A 23,231-nucleotide genomic window follows, 5' to 3' on the forward strand; every position below is an offset into this window, starting at 1 on the left:
CTTGGATGGGGGAGAGCTGAACCTGTTTCCGGATCCTACGTTTCTTGCCAAGAACGAGTTACCCACCAACAGGTGGGGTCCCTGGAGAATCTGCCCTCTGAAAGAAGATGCATCTCTATGTCCAGTGGAATGCCTAAAGGTCTATCTTGGTAGAACTTCAGACTTCAGGGGGTGGTCAACTATTCAGGGGAGAAACATCAGGCTCAAATTTATCACTGAAACAACTTAGGGCGAAAATCACCTGTTTTATTCGCAGAGCGGATCCAGACAGTACACCCGCAGGTCACGATCCGAGGAAAGTTGCCTCATCCTTAAATTTCTTTAAAAGTATGGATTTCGAACATCTTCGCTCATACACTGGCTGGAAGTCTTCCAGAGTTTTCTTTCGTCACTATGCGAAGCAAGTGGAGCAACTGAAGAGGTCTGTGGTAGCAGTGGGTAGTGTCGTTAACCCTGCTGTTTAACTCTGAGAGGAACAGTGGATTTAATTGGGACGATTAATTCCGGGGTGAGTGTGTAGTTACGAACTGTTCTACAAACTAAGTGTTAGGGCACTGGGGTGCCCACATTGACTGTTCCATATTCAAAGGTGAACCTAGCATAAGTGCAGACATGTGTGCCAAGCGTTTCCAACGCTAATGTAACTGATTAGTAATACAGACTTTTATGATTTTGATACTTCGGTATGTTAAAAGTGGCGCTAATGTTTTTCTTTCAGATAAACAAGTTTTCTGTTTACTATCATGCTTATGCTTATTTATTGGTTATCCTCCTTTTATATATGTATAATTGTTGTCTAACCTGTTTTATTTTATTTTATTGTTTGTCAATAAACTAGTTCTTGTGAACCTTGCGTCTCCTTCGCCTGTGTCATTTTACTTGAAATGATTTAGCATTACGTTTACTATGTATATTTATCTGGGATAATTCTAATAGATTGTTCCTTTATGCAAGCATTTTTGCATTGGTTTATGCTTTCCCCTAGCGGGAGGACTCCATGCTCTTAGGGGACGGTGGCGGATATGCAAGTTTTCCTCCTACCCGGATATAAACCTTTGTCCAATCCAGTAATCGAACGGGGAACTGGTCGATATTTCATATTGACTCAGTGGTTCTTTACAAACTATGCTCTACATGATATAGGGTGAGACCACTATATTGGCTTGTCTATTATTCATACATAGGTATATGTACTCTTCGAGACTTTTCCAGAGTCTAGTATGACTCTTCCCTGTAGGGGGCAGGAAGCACTAACATGGTCTATGGTTAGTTGATAAGATGAATGATGGTAACATCCTATGTCTCTAGGTCTAGTTGGCCGGGAAATACCTTCGGGGAGTACGGCACGTTTTGAGAATCCAGATACAGTAATGCTCTGGTTCGCTCAAAATCCGTTTTTTGGGCTCAAGCCATGTCGTCCTGATGGACCCGCCCTTCCCTTTTCCTCTAAAAAGGGCTGTAGGTCCCCTCCCTACATACAGTATCTGTAGCACCTCGTGTATCGCTACAAGGAATACAGATGGCGCCGTGAGCGGCGCAATGCACGCTTACGAAACGGGAGAGGAGAGATACCTTGCGAGCGGCTCTCCTTTTCTTTCTCGTTTTCGTTTTCTTGCCAATTGACCCCTTCGAAGTGTTAACTCTGTTCGGGGTGCAGATTGCTATGTGGCGTGTCAAGAATACGTCCTCTGGTATTTCGCGATATCCCTGGTTCTTTTATTAGGGATATTCGCTCCAGGAGTTAGAATTCTGGGTACCTTAAGGTAAATTCTCTGGGAATATGACCGTAGTTATATATACCCAAGGAAGCTACCCTTTAGGAACTTCCATCAGGACGACATGGCCATCTCACCCAAAAATAGATTTTTCGCTTCGCTCAAAATCCGTTTGTTTTCACAACGTCCTCAGGAACTTTATAGCAAGGCCAATGTTACCTAAGGTCATAGAAAGAACGAAAAGTAAGCAGAGAACAAGAAAAAAGAACCAAGAAGAGAGGGAAACATGAATAAGAATACAAAGCTGAAACATGCTAACCAAAACTCTGGCAACCATGAGAGATCGCTGGGAACTCATGACATAGTAATAGTAAACTGAGGGTTTAAATACCTCGTTTAGGGTGCGTTTATATAGGAATAAACAATAAAAGTTATCACAATAATGCTATCTTGATTTCTTTTAGAAAAGCAGCAAAAATTGGTTGCAAATCTTTGGGAGCTCATAACTCAAAAACATACTTATCCACACAGATACATTTTTCTCACTTATTTATAGTTCGATTTTAGGGAGAAAGATACCATTAATAGAGGAATCAAAATCCCACAATTTTGTTAGACAGAATTTTGATTTTACTTTATCTTTCTTTTTCTTGATTATTTTGCATCTAGACGGGGGGGGGGGAAAGAAAAAAAAAAAGGGGGAAAATCAAAATTCCATCTCTCAAAAATGATATTTTCATAATAAAATAAATTTTTGAATATACTTACCCGCTGGTTATATAAAGAGCTGAAGTCCCCTGACGCTCTGGCAGAAATTCAAATCTCACACTATCGAAGATACAGCAGGTGTACTAACCGCACCCTAGCGGTAGCTCAGGTGGAACAACACACCATCTCCAGTTCTTCCATGCCTCACATACCATAGGTAGTCTCTAGAGGGGAGGAGGGTGGGTGTTAAATTTATATAACCAGCGGGTAAGTATATTCAAAAATTTATTTTATTATGAAAATATCATTTTTAAATATAAAACTTACCCGCTGGTTATACAGTATAAAGAGCTGATTGACACCCATTGGTGGCGGGTCAGAGACAGCTACATATAGAAAATTCACTTAAGGGTTACATACAACAAACTTAAGCGGTTCTCACCTGATAAGGAAGCTGACAGCAATGATACTCTGCCTCATTTCGTCCGCTATCCTTAAGAGATCCAGAAATCCACTCCGGCTGAAAATCTCTAGGAGCTGTCAAACGGTACAACCACCTATAACATGACAGAACCTCAACCAATACCCTTGTTCCAGGTGCACTCAAGGAACAAAATGACCACCTAACCAAATCAAAGATTGCGGAAGACTGACGACCAATCTCCACAAACAACCATAACAAATGAGTTCCAAGAGATAGAAAAGGGGTATTAAGAAAAAGGGAACGTAGTGGTAGATCATTCACCTACTATCGCATTTGCCGCTATAAAAGGACCTAACGTAAAAAAAGTCCTCATAGCGAGTCTGAAAATTTCTCAAATAATGGGATGCAAAAACAGACTTACTTCTCCAAAATGTCGTATCCATCAGACTTTGCAGAGAACGGTTCTGTTTAAAGGCCACTGAAGTCGGTACCGCTCTGACTTCATGTGTCTTGACTTTGAGAAGCCTCTGATCCGACTCATCACACTGAGCATGAGCTTCTCGAATCAACAATCTAATGAAAAAAGACAAGGCATTCTTAGACATGGGCATCGAGGGTTTCCGAACTGCACACCACAGAGCGTCTGAGTTACCCCTCAGATTCTTAGTCCTGTCCACATAAAGCCGTAACGCTCTAACTGGACAGAGTACCCTTTCTAATTCACCGTCAGCCAAATCAGAAAGGTTAGAAATCTCGAAGGATTTGGGCCATGGCCGAGAAGGGTTTTCATTCTTGGCCAGAAACCCCAGTTGCAAAGAACAAATGGCTTTTCCATTCCGAAAACCAATGTTCCTGCTTAAAGCGTGTACCTCACTAACTCTTTTAGCAGTGGCAAGGGTAACCAGAAAAAGTGTTTTCAAGGTTAAATCCTTAAATGAAACCGAGTGTAAAGGCTCAAATCTGTCACTCATGAGAAATTTAAGGACAACATCCAAATTCCAGGCAAGGGGAGCTGTTTGAATCTTCTTGGTCGTATCAAAAGACCTAAGCAAATCTTGTAGATCTTTATTATTAGAAAGGTCTAGGTTCCTGTGTCTAAAAAGCGTTGCCAACATACTCCTGTAACCTTTAATAGTAGATGACGAGAAGTTATGTTTAAATTTAAGGTCCAAGAAAAAATCTGCTATCTGGGTAAGAGAGGTACTGGAAGAGGAAATCGCGTTAGTCCTACACCACTCCCTGAATAACTCCCACTTGGACTGATACACCTTGATGGTTGAAGACCTCCTTGCCCTCGCAATTGCCTTGGCTGCCTTCTTCGAAAATCCTCTAGCTCTAGCGAGTTTTTCGATAGTCTGAAGGCAGTCAGACATAGAGCTCGGAGGTTTAGATGATTTCAGGCCAAGTGAGGTTGTCTGAGAAGATCAGGTCTCATGGGAAGGCTTCTCGGGAAATCCACCATCCATTCCAGTACCTCTGGAAACCAGCTCCTTGACGGCCAGAACGGAGCTATCAGCGTCATTCTGGTCTCTTCGTGGGAAATGAACTTCTAAATCACTTTGTAAAGAATCTTGAACGGAGGGAAAGCATAAACCTCCATGTGTGACCAGTTCATCAGAAAGGCGTCTATGTGTAAGGCTTCGGGATCCGGAACCGGAGAGCAGTAACACTCCAGCCTTTTAGTCTTTGCGGTGGCAAAGAGATCCACGAGAGGTCGACCCCATAAGCGCCACAGACTCTTGCAGATGTCCGGGTGCAAAATCCAATCTGTGGAGAGAACCTGACCTCCCCTGCTGAGTCTGTCTGCGCTCACATTGTTGACCCCCTGGATGAATCGAGTCAAAAGAGTCACCTTCCTTTCCTCTGCCCAAACGATAAGAAGTCTTGCAATCTCGTACAGAGGCCAAGAGTGGGTCCCGCCTTGTTTCACAATATAGGCCAGAGCTGTAGTGCTGTCCGCATTGACTTAGACCACTTTGCCCCTGATCTGCTTCTCGGAGCCTATGAGAGCCAGATGAATAGCCAAAAGCTCCTTTTGATTGATGTGGAGTGATGTTTGCTCCACCGTCCAAGTCCCCGAAAGCTCCTTCTTCCCTAGAATGGCTCCCCACCCCGAGTTGGTGGCGTCGGAACACAACACGAGGTCTGGGCTCTTCTGAAGTAAAGACAAGCCTTCTTTCAGTCTGGGCTCGTTGTCCCACCATTGAAGATGAGACTTGATGGAAACTGAGATGGGAATGCAATCCCTGTCGAGGTTGTCCCCTTTCTTCCAATGGCGATTGAGATGAAACTGAAGAGAACGCAAGTGCAACCTCCCCAAGGTCACGAACTTCTCTAATGACGAGAGAGTCCCCAGAAGGCTCATCCAATCTCTTACGGAGCAAAGATCTCTCTTCAGGAAAGTTTGGACTTTTAGGAGGGCTGCCTGAATTCTCACCGACGACGGAAAAGCCCAAAAACTCCGACTGTGAATCTCCATCCCCAAATAAAGAATCTCCTGGGATGGAGTCAGTTGCGATTTTTCCGAGCTCACCAGGAGGCCCAGTTCTCTGGAGAGATCCAAAGTCATCTTGAGGTCCTTCAAACAACAATCGGCTGAGGAGGCTCTTAACAGCCAATCGTCCAGATACAGAGGCCCTGATTCCCCTCGAATGCAGCATGCTTGCCACATTCAGCATGATCTTGGTAAACAATAGAGGAGCCGTGCAGAGTCCGAAACAAAGAGCCCTGAACTGGAAGACCTTGTTTCCGTCCATGAACCTCAGATAACGTCTGCAGCTGGGATGAATCGGAAGGTGGAAATAGGCGTCCTGAAGATCTACAGAGACTATCCAATCGTCCTTCCTCACAGCCGCCAGAACTGTTTTCCGAGTCTCCATAGTGAACGTCGAATTTTGGACGTAACCATTTAGCACACTTACGTCCAGAACCGGTCTCCACTCCCCGGAACTCTTGGGTACTAGGAAAAGGCGGTTGTAAAACCACGGAGACGTAACATCCTGCACTTCCTCTATTGCTTGCTTCTCTAATAAAAGAGACATCTGAAGACGCATGGCTTGCTTCTTCGGTCCCTCTCTGTATTTGGGCGAAAGATCCACCGGATCTGTGACTAAAGGAGGATTTGCCAGGAAGGGGATCTTGTAACCCTCCTTTAACACTTGGACGGACCAGGGGTCCGCTCCATTTCTCTCCCAAGCCTCCCAAAAGTGAGTCAACCTGGCACCCACAGCTGTCTGAAGGAAAGGGCAGTCAGACTTTACCTCGGCCGGACTTGCCCCCTCTGCCTCTAGGCTTCCTTCCTTCTGGTTTGAAAGAGCCTCTTCCAGAGGACTTCCCACGAAAGGACTGAGGACTAAAACCAGAAGAGGATTCCTTAGGCTTACGAGAGGAAAACGACGACGGCAAAACTTTCCTTGTCGTATAAGTAACTAAGTCATGCGTGGCCTTCTGCGTGAGGGCAGTGGCCACTTCGCCTACCAACTCTTGCGGAAATAAGGTATTAGCCAAAGGTGCGAAAAGAAGGCCCGTTTTCTGGTAGGGAGACACTCCTGCAGAGAGAAAAGAGCACATCGTGGCCCTTTTCTTGAGGATTCCAGCTGTGAACAAGGCAGCAAGCTCGTTAGAGCCATCCCTCACACCTTTGTCCAAGCAGGACATCAAATGAACCAGTCCACTAGTGTCCGTTTCCGTCATATCTGAGACCCTCTTACTCAAAGCCCCCAGAGCCCAGTCTAAGAAATTAAACACCTCGAAGGCCCTGAACAGACCTTTAAGCAAATGATCGAACTCTGGAATGGACCACCAAATCTTCGTTTTCCTTAAGGCAAGATGACGAGAAGCATCTACTAAACTTGAAAAATCCCCTTGGGCAGACGAAGGAAAACTCAAGCCCAACACTTCACCAGTCTCGTACCACACACTAGATTTAGAAGCTAACCTAGCGGGTGGAAAGGCAAAGGCCGTCTTGCCAAAAGATTTCTTAGAGTCCAACCAGGAACCCATTAATTTCAAGGCCCGTTTAGAGGATCGAGAAAGAACCATCTTGGTATAAACTGGAACTTTGGTAGCTTTACCTAAGATGAACTCAGAAGGCGGAGAACGAGGGGCCACAGGAGTAAACTGATCCGGGAAAATTCCAGTAAGAATCAGCATAAACTTGCGAAGATCAACAGCATGTTGATAATGCTTCTCCTCCTCATTCTCAGAGACTTCCTCAATAGGATCATCCTCATCCGACTTTTCCTCAAGTTCGTCTTCTGGCAGTGCAGCAACTGCTGCAGCCTGAACCGAAGGAACAAAGTCTGGATGGGACTGCCTGTCAAAGCCAACATCTGCATCCACCTGACGGGGAGAAGTCGAAGTAGATTGACGTGAAACATGGACGGGTAGACGATCTTCTTCAACTAACAACTGCCTAGACCGCTTAGGATCCGACTGCTGTTGAAAAGATTGACGCTTGGAATCAGAAGGCAACTGCCGAAGATCGCTGAGTGGACACGTAGAGTCCGAAAACTGTTGACGCGAACAATCAAAGCTGTCAAGATGTCGACGCTGAGAATCGATGTTTTGACGCGACGCGTCCACAAGTTGTTGACGCGGGCGATCCACTACTTCAAAACGTTGACGCGTCTCGTCCACTTGTCAACGCCGATGTTCTTCCACACGACCAGAAAGCGAAAACCGGTCAACCAAACCTCTCTGACGCGACTCATCAAAATCAATCTGGCGTTGGACACTATGAATGGGAGACCGCCTAAGCGATAACTCGGCAGCACCAGAGACCATCGAACGCCTGTGCGATAACTGGTCTGACACCTGACGCCCAGACATACCGCCAACACCTGGTTGATAAGAATCCATCAACGACGAGAGTTGTTCCTTCATAGTCACAAGCATACACCATTTAGGATCAACAGAACTCCCTAAAGGAATATGAGAGCCAACGTCACCATGTATTTCGGGAGAAGAAAGCCAATCTGAAGGAAGAAGGGGTGCATGAATCGTAACAAGGTCTGAATCGGAAGGAATCATATCCACACGAACACGGTGATCTGGACGTTTAGCCGGAGTGCAAGCGATGGGAGAACGGAAACGTTCCGGTGAGTCCCACGAACTACATCCTGGACGCACGGGCGATTCCTGACGCTGTGAAACATCATGCGACCGTTTAAGCGGTCTTGACGCGCGACGCCAGATCTCACTCCCCAACCCTTCATCGGAAGACGGGGATAACGCATGAACCTCACCTTTCCTACGATGAGGGTGAACGGCCTGAGCTATGGCAACAGGAACGTTCGAGGGGACGTCTGCACGATTGATGACGCTTCTCGTTCCCTTAAGCCGTTCGACATTACTTCTCCCATGGGTTCGAGAGCTCGCTAGAGGTCTTAGGCTAGGTGAACGACAAGATCGTGCAGACGCACCCTCCGCAACACTAAACACATTAGCAACACTTGTCACAATACCGAGAGAGTCACGACTTTTCGGTACACCAACATCAGACACTGAAACACTTTCCACAGTTCTGACAGGATCACGGTTTTTCAATACCTTCAACTCGGAAAAAATCGTATTTCTATCGGCCGCTAAGGACTCAACTTTCTCACCAAGAGTCAAAATAGCAGTAAACATGTCTTTCATAGTAGGTTCCTGATCTACCACCACGGGGGAAGGAATAGGATTAGGAACATTAACATTAGGTAAGGCTCTATCCACAGATCGTGAAGAACTACGCCTAACTCTGTCTCTCTCTACCTAACATAACGATCGTGTTACAAAATCATCATCAGTTAAAGAAAGACACTCATTACATCTATCATCAAATGAACAAAATTTACCCCTACATTTCACACAAATATTATGAGGATCAATAGATCCTTTAGGAAGTCGAGTACGACACCCTTCACTAACACACCTACGCTGAGCAGGGGAGGAGTCGGCCATTTTGAATGGTTACGTGAAAGACCGATGAGCAAAAAATAAGGGAAATATTAATAAAGATAATCTCAAACAAAAAGATTCCAAGACTAGAAACAAGTGAAAACAATTAACGATAGCTTAAACTCAGAAAAGAACGTTGTACATCAACAAACAACTTCCCAAGAGAGTAAAACCACGAGAGCAAACTTCTATATGTCAGCCAGCTATGACGGCAGAGAGAAGAACTGGAGATGGTGTGTTGTTCCACCTGAGCTACCGCTAGGGTGCGGTTGGTACACCTGCCGTATCTTCGATAGTGCGAGATTTGAATTTCTGCCAGGGCGTCAGGGGACTTCAGCTCTTTATATAACCAGCGGGTAAGTTTTATATTTAAAATTTTTCAGTTTATAAAGTAATTTTTATGGTATAAGATTCAATACAACTAGTGTCAGAGCGGAAAATTACCTAATTTTTTTTTAAACCATGATTTTTACTAAAAAATCAGAGTTTTTGATAAAATGACTTGAAATTTTTATATGATGAAGGTATTATATGTCTAAAAAATATATAGAAATGGTGTATTTTGGACCATTAGAAAAAAAATGGCGCACGGTCCCTTTAATATTCCCACAAACAAAAACATCGAGTAATGATACAAAGAATTTCTAATAATGTCCAAAGAAATGTAAAGATTTAATTGAATAAAAAAAAAAAACCCACGCACCCTCACTCACAGAGAAAGAGAGAGACAAGACATGATAACTAATAGCAATGGCTATAAACAATACTAGTGCTTTTGTAATATTCATCATGAATACATTTCAAATAAATTAAGAAATCATATAAATAATGTGCCATTCATAAGTGCGCATTATCTAATACGGTAGTGGGACATTTAGATCACCACCACAGCTTATCACAACCAAAGGTAAACAAAAAAGTTGGTTATTGTAGATTGTTAATATGTATCCAAAATTAAAAATTAGAATACAATAATGCTTTAATGGAACATATATCATATGGAACTACAAAATCAAATAATGATATGCAATAAAAAATATTGACAAAATAAGACTTAGATGATTGCCGAATCATAACACAGCATAATAAATCTACGGAAACTTCATTTTTCGAGTTTGACATATGTTAAGATCGATTTACAACCTGTCTCTCGGTCCCTATCCCTATCGCTTGAGGGCGGATCCGCTGCCTCGCAGTGAAGGGGTTAACCTTACAAAATAATTTTACAGTATGTTATACTGTCTTAGAGTAAATCACATTCACAAATAAAGTCTGTGATGAACTGTAAACATACCATATTGTAAAAGTTTACATTTAAAATCATGTATGTACATTTATTTGTAAATCTAAAATGGAGTTTTTATGATAAAACAAAGTTTTATTTATACTTGCCTGGCAGTTATATACATATAGCTAGAAGTCTCTGACTTTCGGCAGAATTTTTCAAAAATCACGGCAACCGCCTTGTGGTGGTTGTGCGGTTAGGTGGTTAACAACCCTTACAGGGTGGTACTAGGAATCATTCCCGTTTTCTGTTCTTCAGATCATCTATGCCCGACCTGTCACCTGAGGGGAGGTGGGTGGGCCTTGGAATATATATATATATATAACTGCCAGGTAAGTATTCATAAAACTTTGTTTTATCATAAAAACTCCATTTTTATGAATAGAACTTACCTAGCAGTTATATATATATATAGCTGATTCACACACTTGGAGGAGGGTGATAGACAGTAAACATCGTTGGGGAAACAACAAAAAGTTGTGGGATAAAAAACACCTTGATTCCTTACCTGCTAAGGTAGCTGACTTTAAAGGTTCCTGCCTCTTGAGTCGCTTTCCCTTAGGAGTATCAGCCAGGATGGGACCTGCCATGCTGAAACCATTCAATCGAGTCTGTCAACGGGGTGAGACCAACAATCTGACTAGACTACCTACTACCCTTATATCAAAAACTGCAACCTTACAATAACCAACCACCTAACCTTGCAGAATAGATATCAATTATCTATCTGGACTGAGGTGACTATACCACAAGTCAAAGTCCTAAGACAACCATTAAAAACACCAAACCACACACAGGAATACAAAAACTAAGGTTGAGGGGAGGTAGTAACTCCTTTGCCTAATACAGAAGCCGTAGCTATGTATGGGCCCAAGGTATAGCATTTCTCATAATCTACTCTCACCTCTCTGAGGTAATGAGAGGCGAACACAGAGTTGCTTCTCCAGAACGTTGCATCCATAATTTGTCTGACCGACATGTTCTTGAAATAAGTAAGCGAAGTCGCAATGGCTCTCACTTCGTGAGCCTGCGCTATTAAAAGGCCGAAGTGCTCTTCCTCACACAAGAGATGCGCTTCCCTTATAACTTCCCTCAGGAAAAAAGACAAAGCGTTCTTTGAAAGGGGCTTTTGCGGATCCTTCACCAAGCACCACAAGGAGCTAGAAGAGCCTCTCACATTCTTCGTGTGAGACAAGTAAGCATTGAGGGCTCTAACTGGACAGAGGAGGCTCTCTTGCTCTTGACCCACTAGGTTAGTTAGGTTAGGAACCTCAAAGGTCCTTGGCCAGGGCTTCGAAGGGTTCTCGTTATTAGCGAGGAAATCCATTCTCAAGGCACAAACCACTCCATTCTGATTGAAGCCTACCTGCTTTTCAATCGCATGGACCTCACTGACCCTTTTAGCTGTGGCTAGGGCCATAAGGAAGAGGGTTTTCTTCGTAACCTCTCTAAGAGAAGCATGAGAGATGGGTTCAAATTTCTTGGTGCAAAGAAATTTAAGAACCACATCAAGGTTCCAAAAAGGGGGCTTTAACAGAACCTGTTTGGTTGTCTCAAAAGACTTCACGAGGTCTTGCAAGTCCTTATTGTGAGACAGATCTAAGCCTCTATGTTGAAAGACTGTAGAGAGCATGCTCCTGTATCCTTTGATTGTGGACACTGCTAGCTTAGCGTCCTGCCTAAGATAATAAAAAATCAGCAATCTGGCTCACAGAGGTAGTGGATGAGGAAACCTTGTGCTTCCTGCACCAAGCCCTAAAAGTCTCTCACTTGGATTGGTAGACTCTCTGTGAAGAGACCCTCCTCGCTCTGGCGATAGCTTTCGCAGCTTGCGCCGAAAAGTCTCTCGCTCTGACAAGCTTCTCGATAGCCTAAAGGCAGTCAGTTTGAGAGCGAGGGGGTTTTGATGATACCTCTCGAAGTGGGGTTGTCTGAGCAGCTTTGGACTTGCAGGAAGGCTTCTTGGGAAGTCCATCAACATGTCTACCACTTCCGTAAACCATTCTCTCGTTGGCCAGAATGGAGCTACCAGGATCATTCGTCCCGAATCGAGGAGAGCGAATTTCCTGACGACCAGATTGATGATCTTGAACGGGGGAAAGGCATACATGTCCATCCCCATCCAATCCATCAAAAAGGCGTCCACAGCTATTGCCTCCTCGTCCGGAACTAGGGAGCAGTAGTTGGGGATCCTCTTGTTCAAGTTGGAGGCGAAGAGATCTATTAGGGGTCTCCCCCACAGCCTCCAGAGACTTTGACAGACCTGTTGGTTGAGGGTCCATTCTGTGGGAAGACCCTGCCCTTTCCTGCTGAGCATGTCCACCCTCACATTCCTCTGTCCCTGAACAAATCTCATCAGCAGATCTACCTTGTTCTTCGCCCAAAGAAGGAGTTCCCTTGCTGTTTCGAACAGAGACAGAGAGTGAGTCCCCCCTTGCTTCCTGATGTACGCAAGAGCTGTGGTGTTGTCTGAGTTGACCTCCACAATCTTCCCTGACAACGAGTCTTTGAAGGCCTTTAGCCCTAGAAGAATGACCATCAGCTCCTTGTTGTTGATGTGCCATCTCCAACTGACTTTCTTCCCAAGAGCCTGAGACCTCCCTGCTTCCTAGTGTTGCTCCCCAACCTGACTCTGACGCATCTGAAAACAACACTAGGTCTGGGTTCTTCTTGTACAGGGAGATCCTTTCCCCCAACAAGGCTGGATCCAGCCACCACTTCAGATGATCCTTGACCTCTGCTGGAATAGGGAAGGAAAAGGAGTCTTCCTGAGTCTTTCTGTTCCACCACTTCAAAAGAAAGTGCTGTAGAGGCCTTAGATGGAGTCTCCCCAGAGAGACAAACTGCTCAAGAGAGGAGAGAGTTCCCAGCAAACTCATCCACTCCTCCGCAGAGCACCTCTTCTTGTCCAGGAAACTTCGGACCTTCTCAAGACACTTGGTCTGTCTTTCCAGAGAGAAAGAAGCCCGAAAAAAAACTGAATTCAGAACTATCCCCAAATAGAGAATAGTCTGATTCGGGTTGGTCTGAGACTTCTCCCTGTTGATGACCAGGCCTAGATCTTGAGCCATCATAAAAGTCTTTCGTAGATCCTCCAGACACTTCTCCTTCGATCGTGAACGAATCAGCCAATCATCCAGATAAAAAGATACCCTTATCCCCTCTTGATGCAGCCAGCCTGCCACATTCGCCATTATCCTGGTGAAGACTTGAGGAGCCGTGCTGAGACCGAAGCAAAGTTCTCTGAACTGGAAGCACTTGCCCTGGATTACAAATCTCAGGTACTTCCTTGAAGTCGGATGAATGGGGACGTGAAAATACGCGTCCTGCAAATCGAGGGACACCATCCAGTCCCCTGGATGTACTGATGCCAACACAGACCGAGTCATCTCCATGGAGAACTTCGTCTTCTCCACGAAGAAGTTCAGAGAGCTGACATCCAGGACGGGTCTCCATCCACCAGAGTTCTTGGGCACTAGAAACAGGTGAATGTAACAGCCTGGGGAGGATAGGTCCCGAACCAGTTCTATCACTCCCTTATCCAGCATTTGGTCGACTAGATCCAGGGGAGCCTTCTGTTTCCCCGGATCTGTGTACTGAGCTACTAAGGCTAGCGGAGTATCTAAGAGAGGAGGCTTCTTCAGAAGGGGGATCTTGTATCCTTTCTTGATGACTGAGAGGGACCAGGTGTCCGACCCTCTTCTCTTCCAAGACTGCCAAAAACGTGACAGTCTAGCGCCTATTGTCTGGAGGAGTTGTATTTCATTTTCTGGAGCGAGCTCTGAACGAACCTCTGTTTGATCTTGCTCCTGACTCTTGCCTTCTTCCTCTAAAGTCAGGTCTTGAAGTGGTCCTGCCTCGAAAGGGCTGCTGGAATTTCTTTTCCTCCTGCTTCGAAGTCGAAGGAGCGGCTGTCAAGGGCTTACGAGCTGAGCGTGATAGAAGGTCTTGGGTGGCCTTTTGGGCCAGAGAGAGTAATGTCTCTCACAAGGGCCTCAGGAAAAAGGTGTTGCGACAGGGGGGTGTAAAGAAGCTCAGACTTCTGTGCAACGATTACAGATCTCGAAGCAAAAGAGCAAAGTAGAGCCCTCTTCTTCAAGATTCCTGCTGAAAACAGCAAAGCCAACTCATTAGCCCCATCTCTAAGAGCTTTGTCCATACAGGACATAATATTGGTAAGATCTTGAGTTCCTTCCATCTGCTCGGTCTTCCTGGATAGAGTCCCTAGCGACCAGTCCAAAAAGCTAAACACTTCAAAGGCTCTAAAAATGCCTTTGATGAGGTGGTCTAGCTCCGACATCGACCACATAACCTTGGCCGAGTTGAGACCATGCCTTCTAGCCGAGTCCACGATGCCAGAGAAGTCACCCTTGGAGGAGGCGGGAACTCCCAGACCCAGAGGTTCCCCAGTCTCATACCACATGCCAGCCTTCGAAGCAAGACGCGCTGGTGGAAACGAGAAGGAAGTCTTAACCGCTTGCCTTCGTTCCTTCATCCAATCATCATTCTTCGCAAGCGCCTTCCTAGCAGAAATGGAAAGTTTCATCTTGATGAAGGCCAACTGTTTATTGGCCTTCTTCCTGCTAAATTGAGATTGAGGAGATCGCGGAGCAGCAGGTTGGAACTCCTCCTCATAAAGTTCAAGGAGGGAGCGAGAGAGAACCTTGTAATCGCCAGCAGCGTCAGAATGTTTGCCTTCGTCATCAGTGACCTCTTCGAGATCCTGATCCACCTCTAAAATATGCTTCGCTCGAGAAGAAGGTTCCCTAGAATCCGACAAAGGGATATCGAAGGATTCGTCCTGAAGTAGAGGGCTGCAAGCAGCCTGACCCCGAGAACCGCTTGCGTCCCGGCACCGAGCGTAGGTGTCGTCCTGGCGCCAAGAAGAGGAAGCGTCCTGGCGCCGAGCGCTAGAAGAGTCCTTGGTGCGGTAGGAGGAAGCGTCCTGACGGTGAGAGGGGGAGGCGTTCTTATGCCGAGAGCTGCTATCATCCTGGAAACGAGAAGTATCGTCCTGAGAAAGCAGGCTGCTATCGTCCTGGCACCGAGAGCGAGAGGCAGAGTCGTCCTGGCGTCGCCAACGAGAGGCGGTATCATCCTGGCGTCAAGAACGAGAGGCGGTATCGTCCTGGCGTCAAGAACAAGAGGCGGTATCGTCCTGGCGTCAAGAACGAGAGGCGGTATCGTCCTGGCGTCAAGAACGAGAGGTGGTATCGTCCTGGCGTCGAGAACGAGAGGCAGTATCGTCCTGGCGATGAGAGCGAGAGGCGGAATCGTCCTGGCGCCGAGCAGAAGAGGAAGCAGAGCGGTGACGTGTCTTCGAAGAAGCGCGCAAGGGTTCCTTATGAGAGGAACTCCGTTCCCTCTTAGAAGCTAACTTCTTGATTGCCAAAGAGTCGTCTTTACGTCTGTCAGACTGGGCGTGAGGGCGGCTAAACGCTTTAACCAACGAAAAACGTTCCTGCATGACAGACATGAAAGACTTAGCTACTTTTGCTGGGTCTTGCGGTCCCGGAGGAGAGGGCTGACGAATAACACTGGTGGAAGGAGAAGGATCTTCAGCTGCCCTATCTCGACTTGCGGACCTAGACTTCGTCCTCTTCACAGACACGGAGTCTAAATCGTCCTCTGAAGGGCAAGGTTCATAGCTATTAGAACCGGGAGAGTGAGAACGAGACAGTTCGTCGCAATTCCACCTCCTCTTCGTAGGTCTTGACGCCTTAAACTTCCATTTGCGTCTGGGAGAGGGATTCGGAGAAGAAACAATCACGTCCGACAAGCCTTTTCCCTGGCGGTTAAGAGCAGCGTGGGAATCGGCAACAGGACTGTCAGAGGAGACGGTTGACCGAGGGTACGTACCTCTCACCCCCTTTCGGCTGTCAACGTACCTTCTCCCTTGGTCCTGGGAGCTTGGTAGAGGTCTAGACCTAGGGTAATGACAGGTTCGGTCAGCCGCCACCACTATTGCACTTTCACAAGCACTAAAATAACTTTCATTGGGCTTACCTTTAAAGGCCGCAAGTTGTTCTTTGATGGCCTTCAACTCGGCAGCCATCCTGGCGTACCGAGGGTCATCCGCAGATACGGATCCTGTAAAAGGGGCAGGAGTTACTTTCTTGGGAAGGATCCACTTCCAAAGAGGAATCAATTACAGGTTCAAAGGACAAATCAACACTAAGCTCGCTAACAGACTTAGATTTAAACCTAAAAGCTCTCCTAACTCTATCGAGCTCTAGTTTACGCACATAGCGCTTCATAGCCAACCAATCCTTTTCATTCAAACTCTTACATTCCTCGCACCTGTTATTAAGTGCACATTCAAAACCCCTACAACCCAAACACACGGTGTGAGGGTCTACCGACATTTTTGGCAACCTCACCTTGCATTCCTCATTCGCACAAACACAGAATTGAATTTTATCACTCATAATGATCAAAAGCAAAAAAAGCAAAGAAATAACAAAACACGATTGCCAAATCCCCAAATCAGTGTACTTCACCAAATAGCAGACTGGTACAGCGATACAAGGAAAGCGAAGAAAAACTCTTAATGAAGGACCAACATGTTGTCCAGCCGGCAGAGATGATCTGAAGAACAGGAAACGAGAATGATTCCTAGTACCACCCTGTAAGGGTTGTTAACCACCTAACCACACAACCACCACAAGGCGGTTGCCGCGATTTTTGAAAAATTCTGCCGAAAGTCAGAGACTTATAGCTATATATATATATATATATATATATATATATATATATATATATATATATATATATATATATATATATACATATATATACATATACATATATATACACACACACACACACACACACATATATATATATATATATATATATATATATATATATATATATATATATATATATATATATATATATATATATACACATATATATATATATAACTGCCAGGTAAGTTCTATTCATAAAATTACTTTTTTCTGTACATTACACATCAAAATTTGTTTGTAAGCTTAAAATAGATTTGTATTAACCATATATAATTCAAATTGTATTTAGAAATAAAATACAGAACTGGGAATGATCATTTGTGGTTTAGCCTAGTGACAAGTAAATTTCACTTGTCATTTTTCAAGTCAAGTCACCTATCCTGGAACGAATTACCGACGTACATACAATATTATTATTATTACTGCTTTACTAGCTAAGCTACAACCTTAGTTGGAAAAGCCACATGCTATAAGCCCCAAGAGCTCCTACACAGAAAATACCCCAGTGAGAAAAGGAAATAAGAAAGCTTAGAACAGTGTGCCTGAATGTATCCTCAAGCAAGAGAACTCTTAACCCAAGACAGTGGAATACCATGGTACTGAGGCTATGGCACTACCCTAGACTGGAGAACAATTATATGATTTTGGAGTGTCCTCCTAGAAGAGCTGATTGAAACTTACCATGGCTAGTGTCTCTTCTATCCTTACCAAGTCGAAAGTAGCTACTGAACAATTACAGTGCAGTACTTAACCTCATGAGTGAAGAACTGGTTGATTAGCCTAGTGTCATGTGTATGAGGAAAGAAGAGAATTTGTAAAAAAAAAAATTAGCCAGACTATTTGGTGTATGTGTAGACAAAGGAAAAATAAGACTTAGAGAGGTATGTAATACAGTAATATCTCGCAAGTCAAAGGACCCAATAACTCTCTAATGGTAGTATCACAAAGGGTGGCTGGTGCCTTGACCAACCTACTACCTAGAGAGAGAAGAGGTTTGGTGGAAGAGGATGCCCTTGTTAGAAGGCACTGGAGAGGGTGCATCAGGCAAATGACCCTTTAATGTAGGGATAACAGTGAGAAAAAAGGTGTGTTTGTGTAATGATGCACTGATCTTGAGAAGCAGAAAGTTTATCATCTTTGTGAAGGTAACACATCAGATCTGATTTGGAATAACTATACTCAGTTAAGGGCTGTTTTCAGTTTATGCTTTCACTGTAAAAGGAATACAATTTGACAATAATAGAATCCCTTTCTGCCACAACACAGGATTATGATTGTAGACATGCATATTTGGAGAAGCAGGAGGCCTATCCTCTTTGGAAGGGTAACAGATCAGATTTAATAACTATACTCAGCTTAGAGCTTTTGCTCAGAGAGTTTAGGAAGTACAATTTTACCATAAAAGAAACCCTTTCTGGTATAACCCAGGAACGTAAGTGGTGGATTACCGTTAAAATCTGCACCCTTTGGTGTAGATGCAGCAGTTTCTCCTTTACTTAAACCAGATGGCTCTATCACTGAATGTCCACAAGAAAAGGTGAAAAAACTAAAAAACTGATGTGTTCGACAGTAAGCAGAGTTATAAGAAACCTGATCTTCCTCATTCCTGTTTTCCCAAGGCTAAACAAACTAGTTTAGCTTTTATCTCATCAAATTAAAGCTCTCTTGCTGGACCTTGATGCTTATGGAGGTGTAAACTCAAATGGTATTTTTCCTTTGTTTTTTATAAAGACTGCAGATTTCCTAGCTCCAAAGTTATGTTATTTGGTGCAAGATATCAAGAAAGGGAGCTTTTAGCACTTGTTGGAGAATTGGTAATGTTAATCCACTTGTAAATGTGTTTGTGGTAGCTCAAGTCCAACTGATTACTGCCCCATTTCCATAACTCCCATATTTAAAGTTTTTTAACGTCTTTTAGCAAAACATCTTAAAAGGTTTGCTGAAGATAATCATGTGTTCCTTAGTATAAAATTTGGTTTTTATAAAGGCCTTGGAGCATGTGATACCCTTCTTACAATCTCCAATGCTGTACAGATATCCCTTGATTGTGGTCAGGAAGTTTGTATGATCGGCCATCATTTTAGTGCTGTCTTTGACCGTGTTAATCACAAGGCTCTTGTTTTCAAACTAAAACAGTTGGGATTGGGTGGTTCGTTACTTAGCAACATTATTGAATTTTCAAGTAAAAGATTGCAGAGAAGAGTTGTTGATGGGCACCATAGTGAGTATAGGAATGTGATATCTGATGGTCCTAAGGGTAGTGTTCTTGGCCCATTATTTTTCATACTATATACACATGACATGTGGTGGTTTGACCTAGAAAACCAGCTTGTTGCATACGTAGATGATACTACACTATCTGCATCAATTCCATCTCCTGAATGTAGATCAGGGGTTGCTGAATCCCTTAATAGAGATCTAGCTAAAATTAGTTCATGGTGCTAATAATAGGGCATGAAGTTGAACCCTAATAAAATTCAAAGTATGATTGTAAGTAGGTCAAGGACAGTGGCACCTCAACATCTGGATCTCAGCATTGATAACATTTCTTTAACACAGTATGACTTATTATTTTAGGTGTGATTCTTACACAATTTTGCTTTAGAGAAACACATAAGGTCTCTTCTTCAATTGCAAAAAAAAATTAGCTTATTGAGCGAGTCTTTTAAGATTTTTGGTGATCAATCTATTCTGAAAAAGTGTTTTAATTCTTTCATTCTACCTTGTTTTGAGTATTGTTCTCCTGTCTGGATATCAGCTGCTGATTCTCATCCAAATCTGTTGGACAAGAACTTACGGTCTATTAAATTTCTTAACTCTTAATCTAGATATTAATCACTGGCACCGTTGTTCAAGTAGTTCATTATGCATGTTATAAAAGATTTTTTATAATTCTGATTATCCTTTACATTCTGATATTCCCGGACAGTTCCACAGTTTGTAATAGTGGGCATGCAGTTAATTCTAATAGTAAGGCCTTCATACTACACAGTATTCTAGAAGTTTTATTCCAGCTGTAACCAAATTGTGAAATGATTTTCCTAATCGGGTAGTTGAATCGGTAGAATTTAAAAAAATTTCAAACTTGCAGCAAATGTTTTTATGGTGAACAGGCTAGCATCCTTTTTATAGTTTATGTATGAATTTTTTTTTTTTAATTCTAAAAATATTTTATTTTAAATGTTCATTACTTTGCCTATCGTTTATTTATTCCCTTATTTAATTTCCTCACTGGGTTATTTTCCCTGTTGGAGCCCTTGGGCTTATAGTATCTTGCTTTTCCAAATAGGGTTGTAGCTTACCTAGTAATAATTATAATAATAGTGGGCTACACTCGAATCTGCATTCATAGTTTGCCAGTTAGCAGAGCAATGAAAAACTATTTTTCTCATTCCAGTTTTCCTGAAGCTTAACTAACTTGTTAGTTAAGCTTTTAGGTCAGGTCAATTGAAATTAAAGCAATCTTAAAGGACCTTAACGCTTATGGTATTTTCCTTTGGTTTTTTAGAGAGAGATGATTTCTCAGCTCCTATAGTCTATTATTTTTTGCAAGTTAATCGGAAGAGGTTGTTTTGCTATTCCATTTGGTAAATGTTTGAGATAGATCTAGCCCTGCTGATTACCATCTCATTTCCATAAATCCCATATTATCTACAGTTTTTGGAAATATTTTGGCAAAACGTCTAAATATGTATGCTGAAAGTAATAACCTGTTCCTTACTTTACAGTTTGGCTTTTGCAAAGCCCCTGAAGCATGCCCTCATTATCAAACTTTAATAGATGGGAGTAGGTGGGTGTATTCTTAGGATCATTATTGAATATTTACTTAGTAAATTAAATGCAGCTGTTGTTGAGCACCAAAGTGACTACGTGAATGTAATACTGGGCCTATTAATTTTCATATTTTAAATGCATATGTAGTTTGGCCTAGAAAACAAACTCGTTACATATGCAGATGATACTTCTCTCTTTGCATCAATTTCATCTCCTGAATGTAGATGTACGATTGCTGAATCCTTTGCGAAAGATCTAGCTAAAACTAGTGCACAGAACAACTTATGGAGGTATAAAGTTCAACCCTTACAAAATCCAAAGTAAGATTAAGTAGGCCAAGGGCATGAGCTCTTCAACATCCAGATCTTTGCACTGGCAATGTTTCTAAGTATTTATAATTACAAAATTCAAGGAGTGATGTTAGACTCCAAATTTACTTCTAGACATTTTTGGCCTGTTTTTTCTTCAATTGCACAAAAATAGGGGCATTAATAAAGTCTTAAGATTTTTGGTAACTAATCTATTTTCAAGAAATATTTTACTTTATTATACCATGTTTTGCATATTATTCTCCTGTCTGGTCTTCAGTTGCAGACACACCTTAATTTGTTGGGCAGAAATTTGCCATCAATTTTCTTATTCCTGATCTTTATATTACTCTCTTGTAACAATGTTCAGTTAGTTATCTATTTTTGGCTTAAGATTTTTCCTAATTCTGACCATCATTTGCATCCAGATCTTCCCAGACGATACCATCCTATATGCAGGACTAGTACACAAGTAATTCCAACAGTCTTTCCTTGTCAATCATAAGGCGCAGTACCACAGAGTACTCAAGAAGATTTATTTCCATTGTGATCGGATTGTGGAATGATCTTCTTCATCTGGCAGTTGAATCGGTGGAACTTCAGAAGCTCAAACTTGTTGAAAATCCCAGTTTACATAAGTCTCATTTCATAGTTTACATATGACATGTATTTCAATGTTGTTACATACCTTAAAAGTGTTTTTTTTATTACTTCTCATATATAGTTTATTCATTTCCTTATTTCCTTTCCCCAAAGGGATACATTCTCTGTTAGAGCCCTAGGGCTTGTAACATCCTGCTTTTCCAACATGGGTCGTAGCTTCACTAGTTATAACTAAAATTTCCAATAAAGATACCAATGATTTAAATAGAAAAAATTCCTGTTTAACATGTCATTACAATTACTAAAACTAATTACTAAAATTTTTCTACTACTAATGAACTTTCTATTACTAAATAGCATACACACAATAACTACTTACTGTAAGGTTTTTGATGTCTTCACCAACAACCCTGATTCTATTGAACCTGAGAAAAAGTATAGTGAGGGAAGATAATTTGTAAACAACATCTGGAATTTCATTGAGCTTGTTATGGCGAAGGTCAAGAACTTTCAATTTTTCCAACTTGGCCAAGGTATCCGGCAATGATGTTAAGGAATTTTCTGATAACCCCAAGGTCTCAAGATTTACCAGAGATCCAATTTCTGGTGGTAGTGTTACCAGTTTGTTGCTGAAAAAGAAAAAGAAATAACTTTAATAAGGTAAGATGATTTAAATTATTTTTAATTCTCAGATAAAAAAAAAAAGTATTCTAGCTTAACCTTTAACCTCCATTATAAAACTACTTTTCTTAACTTTTACAGAAAAATTTAACATCTATTTCCTGATACAAAACTATATGTAATACCAAATTATGTCTCACAGACTTTTTAGTCCATCCACAAGACTCCATTTGCTCTTTAGTAGAGCAATTTAGTTTAAGCATTTAGAGTTCTTATGATCTTGTCTAATTTATTCTTGAACACATTTACCATGTTACTGTTTACTAAACCTGCTGGAAATCTATTCCAAGTATTTGCTATTTTGTATGCAAAGAAATCACCATCTTGAGTGGTGTTGCATCTTTTCAATTCCAGTTTGTATCCATTACCTTTGGACCGATTTGTGTTAAGCATGAATAGATTGCTGTAATCTACATTTGTTATTCCATTAAGAATTTTGAATGCCTCTATTAACACAGTACCCTTTGTCGTCGAGTTTGTACATAAGAAAAGTTCAAACAATCCATCCTCCGTCTATACCCAAATTGTCTAAGTGTTGGAACTTGTTTGATGACCCGTGTACTGCTTCCAGTCTATCTATATCATTCTGAATATTTGGGGCCCACAATTGGACTCCATATTCTAGATGAGGTCTTACTAGTGATGTGTACAGCTATAGTACATTGTCTTTGTTTCTGTATTTGAATTGCCTCTTTATATAGACTATTTATTTCTGTGCTTTCTTTTCAGCTTTTATGCTTGTTTGGTTAACTTAAAATCCTTGCAGATAATAATACCGAGATCTTCCTCCTGGTTCACACTTTCTATTCCATTACCCAGCAGTGAGTAATCTAGTTGTGGGTTACTGTAACTTATGTGCATGACTTTATATTTCCCACAGTTGAAAGGCATTTGCCATTTTCTGGACCATTCTCCTACCTTCATTAGATCCTTTCTTAAGGCTTCTACATCATCTAAGTTCACAGCAATTATGACAAATTTGGCTATTCTACTAGTTGGGATTGCAAGTGATGTGTGTGGCAAGAAGGTTGTTGGAAGCAG

At 42.4% G+C, this 23,231-nt stretch overlaps 1 protein-coding gene across 1 annotated transcript in view; it reads right to left on the bottom strand.

Moving 5' to 3' along the window:
* Sur-8 (leucine-rich repeat protein shoc-2) overlaps nt 1–22,393 on the bottom strand; it is a 293,723-nt gene extending 271,330 nt beyond the window's left edge. Inside the window, exons 1-2 of the mRNA XM_068371791.1 lie at nt 22,335–22,393; nt 21,889–22,159 (exon numbers count right to left, since the gene is read on the bottom strand). Of these exons, the coding sequence (XP_068227892.1) occupies nt 21,889–22,159; nt 22,335–22,393 (330 nt within the window). The remainder of the gene's footprint in view (nt 1–21,888; nt 22,160–22,334) is intronic.
* Nucleotides 22,394–23,231: the final 838 nt, after the last annotated feature.

The sequence above is a fragment of the Palaemon carinicauda genome, chromosome 4, assembly GCF_036898095.1.
Source record: "Palaemon carinicauda isolate YSFRI2023 chromosome 4, ASM3689809v2, whole genome shotgun sequence".
Lineage (NCBI taxonomy): Eukaryota > Metazoa > Arthropoda > Malacostraca > Decapoda > Palaemonidae > Palaemon > Palaemon carinicauda.